The sequence below is a fragment of the Gorilla gorilla genome, chromosome 17 (genome assembly GCF_029281585.2).
Source record: "Gorilla gorilla gorilla isolate KB3781 chromosome 17, NHGRI_mGorGor1-v2.1_pri, whole genome shotgun sequence".
Classification (NCBI taxonomy): domain Eukaryota; kingdom Metazoa; phylum Chordata; class Mammalia; order Primates; family Hominidae; genus Gorilla; species Gorilla gorilla.
In genome coordinates this window covers 53,233,351-53,246,431 of record NC_073241.2, presented here as the reverse complement: position 1 = coordinate 53,246,431, position 13,081 = coordinate 53,233,351, and the positions used below count along the sequence as shown (strand labels likewise).

The window sequence follows — 13,081 nt, the reverse complement described above, 5'->3', positions numbered from 1 at the left end:
GACGCGTGGGTCACCTGTATTGTTTGAAAAGCTGGTCCGACTCCCTGAAGCCGTTGTTGAGCAGCATGTTGATGCCGGCCAGGGCCAGCTCCGCGTCCTGCAGGGGCGCCGCCGCTGCCGCGTCCGAGTCTCCGTCGTCCCGCCGCCGCGGCCGCTGCTGCTCCGAGCCGGCCATGGGCGTGCGAGGCCCAGCGCTGGGCCGAGGCGAGATCGGGAGCAGCTGCTGCGGCCCCGCGCGCGCCCGGAGCCCGGCTCTACCTGCCCGGAGCCAAGCGGAGCCGGGAGGGGAGGGGAGGGGAGAAGACGGGAGGGAAGAGGAGGGAAGGACCGCGGAGGGAGGAGCCGCGGCCCGGCTGCGGCGCGGCGTGGGAGGTGGGCGTCCGGCCGCCGCCGCGGGGATTACTCAGCAGCACCCGCCCGCTCCTCTCGCGCCCTCCGAAGCACCCAACTCGCGCGGGCCCCGAAGCGGAATCCGTTTCCGGGTGTCTCTCACCCCGCCAAGCCGGTCCCCGAGCGGCGGCCGCCTCCACTTCCTGCAGCCCCCGCGCCCCGGCCCCTCCCGGGTCCCCAAGCCGCGCCCTCGCCCACCGCCCAGGACTGCTCGGACACACGCACGCGAGACCCGGAGACCCGAGCGCCCCACCCTCCCCCGAAGGGGCCGGACCCAGGAGTCGGGAGGAGGGCAAGGCGCGGAGGGAGAACGAGCGTGCGGATGTGGAAGGAAAGGGAAGGGGACGGGGAACTCCGCCCGGGCCGCTATGCGAGCGCGCGGTGCTTTGTCCACGACTAACTGAAACTCCACGCAGCCCGCGCCCGCGACCCCAGACTTCATCCTGACCCTGGGGCCGCCCCCTAGGACCAGGGCAGCCAATTCCCGAGGAGGTGGGCGGCGGGGGCGGGGTCTCTGGCACCTGCCGGGCAGCTCCCCGGAGCCCCGCGCTGCGGGACTGCAAGGCAGAGCCCCTCGGATCCCGGTACCACCCACTCCAGCCAGCCACCAACATTTGCGCAATGGGGCAAGAGGAGAAATGGAGGCCTATATGCCATATGCCCAAATATTTAAAAGTTATAAATTCAGCTGCCAAAGTGTGTTCTAGTCTCACACTGCCAATTATTCTTGCAAAGCTTTGGCGTTCATATGACCAAATGTCAGCAAAACATCAAAAGTGACTGAATTTAACCATTATCACAAAAGTCTCACTGTTCTGATGATGGGCTGGTGATATCTGGATGCCTAATATTCTAGAGACAAGCAATTCATAAATCATCTTTATGTTTTTTCCACAAATTTATTTTTCTCTAATTTAGCAAAATCCCTTAATGTAGTGTTGCAATCAAGATTATGCTCTAATGCCAAATTGGACAACCTTCCTTGAGTCGCTGTCGTTTTTAGAGTGTAGTTTATTAATTTCAACTTGGAGAAACTTTGCTGAAACATTTATAACAATTTTTTTTAAATGAAAGCAATCCTCAGGTTTAGAAATAATTCCTGAATTTTAAACATTATGTCATCCATTATCATGGGACCAATATAATAAGTTATTACAGAAAAATGCAAAATAATTTTGTCATGTAAGTTTCTTTTACTTATTTTGTAAATTGTACCATCCCTTATAAGAATATCTAAATCCATACAGGATTTTCAACTTTTATAAATAGAAATTTTAGAGTAATAAGAATTACTGCCACTCCTTAAGTGTCATGTGTAACTGTTGCAAAGCCATGCTAATTCTTGAGTACATCTGGAACCACAAACTGGAACACTGACAGAAGCAAGAAAATGGACGATTCACATCCTTGGGAAACAGTACGTTGTAATGCAGGAGTCACTGCATTCATGCGGTCTGAGAAGAAGGATTTGACAAGCTGACCTTTAAAAGAAAATCTAGGTTTTCTTGGATTTAACATCATGTTAGTCTCAAACATCAGCAGTGTCACCATCCTTCATGGCACTGAGAGGCTGTAACCTTTTGTTTTTAGGGCATTGAGCTAAAGATGAGAAGAAGCGTTCCCTGGAGCCTGCATGGCATCGATCATGAGAATGGATGTTGAGGGTTATGCACCCCACTGAGGCAGCACTGAATGCCAGATCCCAAGTTACAGAGGTGCTTGTATGTTTTTTAATAAATGTATGCGTGCGTGTGTGTGTGTGTGTGTGTGTGTGTGTGTGTGTGTGTGTGTTCTGATGGGCAGGGCCCTCAAATGCAGGTCTTAGGGACTGTACTGCTTATTGAGGCCCACATGAGGCCATTGGCATGGAAGGCTCCCCTGGCCACACACTGCCCGAGGTCACCCTGACAACATGCACTTACAGGCTGCTGGAACTTTGGATCTGTGGAACCATTTGCCAGATCCCTGAAGCAGTCTAGTCAATAAGGGAGAGAAGCCAAGAGCAAAATATCAGACATAGGAGATAGCCTGCAGTCCCCCAACTGAGAAAGACAGCCAAGCACAGTCCTGTATGTCCCTATTACTGGGAAGAAAAAAACAAGAATTTCAAGGAATTGGTGACACTATGTTTGTGAGTTATACTTGAGGCCCTGCAGCTGAGGACGTGGGGAGGGGTGAGCAAAGTCAGAGCACTCTTTGTGGGACTAGTTCTGTCTCAAGAACCTCACACAGTCCGTTGTGCAGACAGGGAAATTTAATTGTTGAACAATTAAGGCAAGGTCCAATGCAACCGCCCAGCACCCCACAATAGGCAGGGGAGGGGTGGCGTGGATAGAGGGATAACTCTACCATGTAATACACACCAGATATGTGCAAAATTGGATTTAATCAGGTATCAAAACAGTTACATTAGCATCATCATCATGAAGGGACATTTTAAAATATTTGCCCGTGGTGAGGGATACAAAAAGATTCAAAATGGGCCTCCAAATCCTGAAGGAAGAGAACACGTGGACTAGTAATACTTGTGGCAGCTGTAGTTGGCATTGACACCTGCCCCGGATTCACATTGCAAGGGAGAGTTAAGGCTGTGTTTTCTCCACTCGATAAAAATGGCAGGTTATAAAGGCAGATAGTGATATCTAAGAAGTCATGGTGCAAATTACCTACAAAAGGAAGGAAAATCTAGATTCCTAACACTCCAGGACACCATATACTTGACACTGTGAGATTCTCAGCACCTTCCTGCAAAACTAATGCAGTCTTCAGTGCACTTGACTTCAGCCAAATAGGATTTATCTGAGTGTTTCCTTTGGAAGTTGAGAGACAGAGAGAGTAGAAAAAAGGGAGAAAAAAAGAGAAAAGAAAAGCCAGCGAGTGGTGGAAATAACCCACTTCCTTTCTGCAGTGGGTGTTGCCAGTATTTTGTGGTTCTTCATTTTATTTCACTGTGAAAATGAAACTTTAATTTCAAATGATCAGTAAAAGAAGTTTTAGACATGTGTGTTACCTTTTATAAGGTAGATTTTAAAAAATAAGGTGTTGTGGTTGCAAATGACAGAAAAACCTGACCCAAACTGGCTCAGCAAAGTAAATGTATTGATTGGTGTAGAGAAGTTTTACAAAATGAGGCTGTATCCCTGGCTTCAACACTAACCAGGACCCAGTTTCTCCTCTTGACCTCTTAGCTTTGCCACTTTGGTGTTTATTGGCTCTATTCTCAGACAGGGCCGCCTCTCCTGGTCCCAAAAGGTTTTTGGAAGCTCCCAGAGCTACATGCTTGCTGGCTACAGCCAGCGGGAAGGCATTGCTTCTCTAACAGCTTAACTGAAATCCCCTAATTAAATCTCACTGGCTTTAATTGGCAAGATTGTAGTCAGGTGCCCATCTTTGCACCAATTAATGTGACTAGGAGGGGCAGATCACTCTAATTGGATTATGCCAGTCAGGGTCTGCTCCAGGACCTGGATGGGTAGAACCTATTTCACCCAAACTACCTGGCTGGGAAATCCCAGATCTGTTAGGAAAAGAGAGGTAGGGAATGGATGTGAGAGCGACAATCAACAAACATACCCTACCCTTGTCTTCCTGAACATGTTTTGAATTTTTGGAATTACATTCTGTTTTTTTCTTGAGACAGGGTCTCACTCTTTACCCAGGCTGGAATGCAGGGGCGAGATCATGGCTCAATGCAGCCTTCACCTCCCAGGCTCAAGTGATCCCCCGACCTCAGCCTCCTGAGTAGCTGGAACTACAGGCACATGTCACCACACCCAGCTAATTTTCGTATGTTTTGTAGAGATAGGGTTTCGCTATGTTGTCCAAGCTGGTCTCAAACTCCTGAGCTCAGGTGATCCGCCCACCTCGGCCTCTTAGAGTGCTGGGATTACAGGCATGAGCCACCCATGCCTGGCCTGGAATTATATTTTAAATGCATTCGAAGAATAAAGTACCACAAGAAAACCTTACTGTGTGTACTTTGGTTGTATTACATTTTTCAGTGATGCTAACAGTCCTGCCTTTGTGCATCTTTTTGTAAATCCATATTATCCGTCAAAATAAATACAGGTTCCCAAAATGTTTGGAATTCTAAGAAGGAGGAGAGTAGGGAAATTAATATCACTATTTTTAGGTTGTGCTAGCTTTACCCATTCAGCTCTTCTACTGAAGGTGAAGTAAGATTTAATTAACTACCTTTAACTAGAAGGCAAATCATGTCAAGGGTTGCTATGTAAAACCTATTAAATTGTTTAGCCTAAAGCTGCCTTCTTACATATTTTAGCCTAAAGATTTCTCCATACATAGTGAACTGTAGCCTAACTGGATGCATAAACAGACTGTAACAAACTTGTAACAAGTAGCGGAGTTTCAGCCAATCACAGCAGCCAACTGTTCAAACCGTAGCCAAATAAGGCAGACCCCGAGCTGTAAACAACCTGACTGTTTCTGTATCTCACTTCTGTTTTCTTTATGTCACTTACTTTCTTCTGTCCATAAATCCTCTCTGACGCATGACAGCGCCAGTTGCTCTGAATCTATTCTGATGGTGGAGTTGCCCAATTCTCCAATTGTTCTTTGTTCAATTAAACTCTGTTAATTTATCTAAAGTCTTTCTTTTAACAAACCATACAGCAAGTTCCTTCCTTTTCTGCTCATAGGTGGATCACTAGCTTGCCTCTAAGGAAGGGAACATAGCTGTGGACCAGTGAGGTTCACCTGGCTGTTTTTGCAGCTGGATGTGTGTCTCTGAGAGGACACTCATTGCTGCCCTGGGAAACCACAGCAGTTACCATGGGCCAGGAAACCATCCCCCTTTGGGTTGGACGCCTCCTCACCTGCCTTTTCATAAACCAGATAGCCACTGGAGTGCAGTAATGGTTTAGGCAGGTGTTTACTAGAGATCATTGTTCTGCTGCTGTACAGAGTCAGGGACAAAACTGGGGAAGAAGGCATTGTCTCTCCTCCACCGCTTTCCTCCCCTGGGAAGCTTAAGCAGTGATCTGTCCTGCACTAGCCCTTGACTGGGGTGTGTCTTTGAGTGTGACTGCAGGTCCTCTGTTGGTCTTCAGATAGTTTCATTCTCTCTCCCCATTATGCCTCCTTTCCCTTTAACCCATCTCCTTCCTTTTCGTTGATAGTCCCTGTTCCCTGGATCTACCATCCCTCCCTCTTCCTTAGAGATAATCAAGTTTTCCTCTCCTTTGGTCCCTCCTCATGACTTGCACATTTTGCAGCCTTGGGTGAATGTCCATTACTTCTCTTCTCTGTCTACTGACTTGTTCTGCAGAGCGAGAGGCTGTCTCTGGTTTCAAGACATGTGTCTACTGAGTCCCTGGAGAGGAAAGTGGATGAGTTCCAGTCCCATGGATAAGGGAAGTGTTAAATGGTAGCAGGTTCTATTCAGTGCCCTGGTGGGTTTTCTCTGGATTGTTTAACACCAAAAAAAATCTTTCCACTAGAATTTTTTAAACTTTTATTTTAGGTTTGGAGGTACATGTCCAGGTTTGTTATAGAGGTAAACTCATGTCACAGGGGTTTGTTGTACAGATTATTTCATCACCCAGGTTCTAAGCCCAGTGACCAATAGTTATTTTTTCTGATCCTCTCCTTTTTCCCAGCCTCTACCCTCAAGTAGACCCCGGTGTCTGTGGTTCCCCTCTTTGTGTCCATATGTTCTCATCATTTAGCTCTCACTTATAAGTGAGAACATGTGGTGTTTGGTTTTCTGCTCCTGTGTGAGTTTACTAAGGATGATGTCCTCCAGCTCCATCCATGTCCCTGCAAAGGACATGATCTTTTTATGGCTGTGTGGTATTCCATGGTATATATGTGCCACATTTTCTTTATGTCATCTACAGTTGATGGGCATTTAGTTTGATCGCATGTCTTTGTTACTGTGAATAGTGCTGCAGTTGAACTATGTGTCTTTACGAAGACATGTGTACATGTGTCTTTATGACAGAACAATTTGTATTTCCCTGGTTATATACCCAATAATGGGATTGCTGGGTCGAATAGGAATTCTGTTTTTAGCTCTTTGAGGAATGGCCACACTGCGTTCCACAATGGTTGGACTAATTTACATTCCAACCAACAGTGGCACTATGACTAATTTCTATCTGGATTCCCCATTGTTATCTAAACAAGAAAGGTACTTTCCTTCTATTCACGTAACTTTACCTTGTTTCCTACTAAAAATCCTGGGCTTATGCTAAGGTAGTATTAATCCTTTCCTGCATAAACAGAAGGCAAATGGCATGTCCGAGCTCTTCTCTGCGAACAGTAGTCTTCTCCCCTGACTGCAGGAGGAAGAAGGAGATACCTTTCGGTTCATCTAACAAAGTATATGAATCTATTTCGGGTGGAAGCAGCAGCAGTACGGGCATTTGCTTCTCAGAGTGGATTTGTTTCCAAATCTTAAAGTGTAGTCAGATTCCCTCGGACATTCGAGAGTATGCAGTAGGTGTTCATGACCTGTTTGTAAGTTGAATGGTGAGGGTGAGCTACAGAGGGGATGAGTTGGACTCAGAGGGGAAAGGAGATTAGGCCAGGAGTCTACATCGTGGGTTATGACTCTGGTCCTGCAATGCACTGACTTTGTGATTTGGGGCAATTTTACTTCATCTCTTTCAGCCTCAATTTCCCCATTTATAATATGAAGATAATCAGTACCTTCAAGGCAAGTAAATGAGATAGTGGGCATGTGAACATGCTTTGTTAATCTGTAATACCAAGATATTATTAGAACCTATACAATTTATTTTCAGATATTAATTAAAGTCAGTGTGTCCTTCTGTTCACATATTTACTTGTCAACAGTATCTTGAAATTCCCAGCTAAAATAAAGTCTGTGCAATTAAATAACTAGTTGCATCATATAGAGATGATTAATTTAAACTGTTTCGAATATAAACAATACATATTCGCTATTGTTAATGCAGCATGAGGAAGAAGTACAGATTTTCTTCAGAATGTATAAAAATATAAAATAGTCTGGGTGAGGTGGCTCATGCCTGTAATCCCAGCACTTTGGGAGGCCGAGGTGGGTGGATCACCTGAGGTCAGAAGTTCAAGACCAGCCTGGCAAACATGGTGAAACCCTGTCTCTACTAAAAATACAAAAACTAGCCAGGCCTGGTGGCACCCATCTGTAATCCCAGTTTATCAGGAGGCTGAGGCAGGAGAATCGCTCGAACCCAGGAGGCAGAAGTTGCAGTGAGCCGAGATCATGCCACTGCACTCCAGCCTGGGCAACAGAGTGAGATTCCATCTCCAAAAATAAATAAATAAAGATAGTAAAAATATCTACATTTTAGAGTTCTTCATTTGGACCTGAATTATTTCTGCTTTAATAATCCCTAAGTATTATTTTGGACAAGGAAATAGATAATATTTGGTATGAAGAGTTTTAAAATGCACCTCTATGTTCTGTGTGTCCAACATGTTTTGCAGTCAGCTCTTGTTTACAAGGACATATGCATTGCTAATATAAAATAATTCCTTGTTGGTAAGTCACTTATGTTTTGCTCTGGGGTTACTTAGCAATCCGTGTGTCTCAACCCAGAACTCTGTGCCACGGAATTCCCCTAAAGTAACTTAAGGAACCTGTTGAAGAAAAAGTTTTCTATCTGCAAATAATTCATGCAGGTATCTCCTTTATGCACAGCCTAGAGCCCTTGAGCCTGATACTCTGGTTTTTCGTAGGATACTCACTGGGTGCTCCGACTGTGTCAGCAACAGGGGTAAGTGCTGGCAATATTTAGGCAAATATGACAAGGCCCCTGCCCTAGAGAAGCTCATCCTGATGAGACATGTAGCCAGATACACATTCATAGCACAATATGGTAAGTGTCATAGTAGACCTTGGTGCCAACTTTGTCAGAATCCATTTATTCCTGGACTGATTTAACACTATCTCCCTAAATGATTATAACAAACTTATATCTTATGCATTGATAATTACTGATGTTTTTATTAATTTGTTCATTCTTTACACCTTTAGAGTTCAGATATGGGCCACAGTAGGTCACCTGTCTCACTAATTTATAGTCAATCCTTGGTTTTTTGACCGCCGTCTCCCCCCGACCCGCCCCCGCCCCAATAGCATTAACCAGTTTGTATTCCTCTGCTGGTCAATGAAGACAGATAATCACTGTTTTTGATTACTTTCACGTCCATCTTCAAAAGATGATCTACCCCAACCGAAGATACTTAAAACGATGTGAACAAGTTTTTGAAGACAATTGCAGGAGGTAAATTAGAAAGATGAAAATAATACCTTAAAGAAAGCATCTGTAGTCTCCTAAGGTATGTAAAGGAGAAAATAACTGCTACAGTGTATAATATTGTTTATTTGTTTTTAAAAATTTGGGCTGAGCATGTTGGCTAATGCCTACACTTTGGGAGGCTACGGTGGGTGGATCACTTGAGCTCAGGAGTTTGAGACCAGCCTGAGCAACATAGCAAAACCCCAACTCTATAAAAAATACAAAAATTAGCTGGATGTGACAGTATACACCTGTAGTCCCAGCTCCTTGGGAGACTAAGGTGGGAGGATGGCTTGAGCCTAGGAGGTTGAGGCTGCAGTGAGCCATGATTGTGCCACTGTACTCCAGCCTGGGTAACAGAGCAAGACCCTGTCTCAAAAAAAAAAAAAAAAAAAAAAATTCTATAGGATAAGCTCACTTACCCTAAGGAAGGCACACACATACATTCTAAAAACTAATCTTGAAAATGTTCTAAATTAGATAGTGGTGATTGGTTGCACAACTCTGTAAATACACTGAAAACCATTGACTTGTATTTAGTTATTGGGTTTTTTTTTTTTTATTTGAGACAGGGTCTCACTCAGTCGGCCATGCTGGAGTACAGTGGTGCAATCATAGCTTATTGCAGCTTCAAACTCTTAGATTCAAGCCGTCCTCCAACCTTAGCCTCCTGACTGCAGGCACACATCACTGCAGCTAATTTTTATTTTTAATTTTTTTTTTTTTTTTTAGAGACAGGGTCTCGCTTTGTTGCCCAGGCTGGTCTTAAACTCCTGGCCTCAAGAGGTGCTCCCACTTCAGCCTCCCAAAGTATTGGGATTACCGGCATAAGCCTCCTTGCCTGGCCAGATTGTATACTTTAAGTGGTGACTTTTGTGTATATAAATTATATGTCAATAAAGCTGTTAATTGAAAAAGAATTTTAATCATTTTAAACCACAGGGTGCAGAGCAGTGGGAGAAGGGAGTTAATGGCTTGAATCCTGTGCTTTTATATACCTGGGGCAAAAAAAAATATTTTATGATGAAAAAAAGTCTTATCTTTGAAGAGTGTCCAAAAATCTAGAATGACTGCTGGCTAGCATCGCTACGTGCTGAGTGCTGGGTTAAGACTTTGCAAATGTTGTTCCATTTAATTCTCAAAGTAACTCTGCAAGGTGGGCTTTATCCCAAGCTTAAAGATGTGAGGAGAAAGACAAGTTTAATAACTTTCCCAAGGCCATGAAGCAGGTAATGGTTAGAGTGAGGTGTAAACATAGATCTCATTGCCCACAGTGGTTCAGTCTTAGTTGTTAACTTAAAACCTAGTACCTTCTGGAAACCTGACTGAGGGCATTCACACACACGCTTATGAATTTCATGGCATTAGTTCTTCCTGAAAGTCATACCATTCCTTAGTTAGAAGGCATTTTGAAGGCATGAAAATACATTATCTCATATATGATCTAATTCAGCAAAATTAGGGTGCAGCCCAGGCATCTGCATTTTAGCAATAACCTCAGGTGAGTCTAATGTCAGCACATTTCAGAGCCCCTTATTAGAAAGAGTTGTCCAGATGGTAACTCCCAGAAAGCAGTGTGGCTATTCTTCTTTGTGTACATTGCCTGATTTGTTACCCTTAGTATATGTTTGAGAAATATTGCACGAAAAAATGAGTGAAAGCACAGTGGAATGCATGATTTTCATGGTAAATCATGCTCACATCCTTGCCTAGGAACAGTTTGTATTATTATATTAAACTCAGAATAAAGGTGCATATTTTAACCTTAAAAACAAGAGCATTTCATGTGATGTCTTTAAAAAATTCCATGCAGCAGCAATGTGTACATCTGGAGTTGAAAGAAACACCACACAAGGGTAACCAGGTCAGAAGGAGACACGCCCACGCTAAGGATGGAAGGAGGATGTGGACACTAAGAAATCACTTAATTCCTAACTCTTGACATTTATTTTTAAATGTGGTTATAAAAGAAGACTCAGAACATTTGGCTGTGTCATGGCTAAAAATACACATTTTTTCACTTCTCCTCACTCTCTTCACCCTACCACCTCCTCTGAGACAAAAACAGTAAAAACAAGGATATACTGTGAGATGATAAAGAGAAAATGAGAATGCTGCTGTCTATACCCACAGATAGGGAACTGGACGCTCAGATGCCACAGGGACTCATTTCTTCCTTCCCAAATCCAGGCCAAAGAACAACAGCTGGCTGGGCTCAGGAGCAATCTTACTTCCTTTACTGCTCCAGAAAGGTAACCACCTCTAGTAGCCTTGTTCCTCACTTCTGCCTCTGGAGTGGTGTTTGCCTCTGCACTGTGCTTGCTTGGGGAACTAAAATGGCCTTGTGTAAATAAAAAATGCTGGGTGGGGTGTGGTGGCTCACCCCTGTAATCCCAGTGCTCCGAGAGTCCAAGGCAGGGAGGATTGCTTGAGGCCAGGAGTTGGAGACTAGCCTGGGCAACATAGTGAGATCCTCATCTTTAGAAAAATGTTAAAAGCCTAGCCAGGTGTGGTGGTAGGCCCCTGTTGTTCTAGCTACTTGGGAAGCTAAGGCAAGAGGATCACTCAAGCCCAAAAGTTTGAGGCTGCAGTGAGGTGTGATTGTATCACTGTACTCCAATCTGGGTGACAGAGTGAGACCTTGTCTCTTAAAAAAAGAAAAGCATTCATTTTTCATTTTGTTTTCCTCTGTTCAACTAAGTAACTCAAGCCATTTAAAAAAGTATTTGTCTTTAGAGAGCTTTTTTTTTCATACAAGGGCCATAAAAATAGTCATAGGCACACCAGTGGTTCACTCAAAGAATGATAGATTCTGTAAACTGCAGGTTATCCCAGACGTCATCCAATATGACTTATGATTCATCAGAAACACCATCATATTTGACCTACGACAAGGACCAGTTCAGTTCAACAGGATCTTTTTTGAGGACCTACTATGTGCCAGCCACTGTATGCTAGCTGCTGTGGAAGACATAATTGAATAAAATACAACCCCTGAACCTGAGAATCTTCTAGTCTAGTGGGTGAGACAGACACACTGACAGATCTTTTAATGTAAGATGGTCATAAGATAGAGGTATACGCTGTGTGCTTTGGGAGCACAGAATAGGGGCATTAGTCCAGCTGGGGGTTCATGGAAGGCTTCCTGTGAGGGGTTTGATGACTGAGCTGACTCTGGACAAAAGAGGTAGGAAGTGGATTCCAGGCAGAGGAGCAATGGCATGGACAGGTGAGACTGCAGAAATCCTCAAACAGTGCAGGTGTTCTAGAGTATAGAGAGTGAGGCAGGAAGTGGCCAGAGACGAGGCAGGAGAGGTGGTCAGCCCTCTGGCACAAGGGCTTTCTGTGCCTTACCTGGAGCCTCTAGGCAAAGAGGAGCCAACAAGAACTTAGGACAGGGGAATGACATGGTCAGATTTGTGGGCAGATGGAAGATTTAATATGGATTTAATTTAATATGAATTTTAATTTAGTGTATAGACTAGAGACTTATGGAAGGCAATTGCAGAAGAGCAGAGCACTTGTAACTCCCACTGTGTGTGAAATTGTTAGTTCTCTTTCTGTTGCAAGTGACCAAACCCAGTGCAAACAGGCTTAAGTAGAAAAGGTACAGCCTGAGGGTGGATCTCAGGCATCTGCAGGGCTGGATACATATGTTCACTCAGTGACACCAAGATTCTGCTTCTTTCTGCAGTTTGGTTTTTTTCTCTCCTGCAGAGGGAGAGCAAGTAACAGGACAATTCTTCATTTTGTAGAACTGTCCTGCACATTGCAAGAGTCTAGCATTCCTGTCTCACAATGCCAAAAGCACCCCCCAAGCATTAGAACAACCCAGAAATCCCCATACATTAAAAAAGGAAAAGATCCTGAGCACAGTACTAGCTCCCATCTTGCACCATCACTCTGGGCATTCAAGACTCCTCTTTGCCAAACTTCAGTTTTTTCCAACACCACCTGCCCTTAAAACATTAAATGGCTGCTGGTCAATTTGGTCTCCATTGACTCTGTGAGCAAGTAACCATCATTAGAGATCTCATCAAGTTGGAGTCTTTAAATCTGGATCCCACCCCACTTCTTTTAGTTGCTCTTTCCTCTTAACATTGGTCTCCATGCTTGTCCATTTGTAGAGGAAGAGAGATCATTTCCCTCCAGTTTTCTAGATCCCCATTGGCAAGGATGATTCTGATGGTGTTGCTTGTGTCACCTGGGAATCTTAGAGCCAATCACTGGAGGATAGGATACTCTGATTGGCCACCCTGGGTCCTATGGGAAGGCACCAAGGAGGCTGACAGCCCCACAAGACCACACACAATGGGTGAGAAGTTGTCCAAAAAAAGACATGTGTGCAAACAACTTATGTCTGCCTCAGGGGATAAGTAAGCAACGACAAAACAGAATTACCGTACACCTCACCCTCCCATGTT

The 13,081-nt window shown here is 44.3% G+C and overlaps 1 protein-coding gene across 1 annotated transcript in view; it reads right to left on the bottom strand.

Moving 5' to 3' along the window:
* The window catches only part of TTC39C (tetratricopeptide repeat domain 39C), a 121,718-nt gene extending 121,166 nt beyond the window's left edge, over positions 1 to 552 (bottom strand). The window contains 1 exon segment of the mRNA XM_019013896.4: positions 15 to 552. Within this exon segment, the coding sequence (XP_018869441.2) occupies positions 15 to 175 (161 nt within the window). The 5' untranslated portion in view covers positions 176 to 552.
* Positions 553 to 13,081: the final 12,529 nt, after the last annotated feature.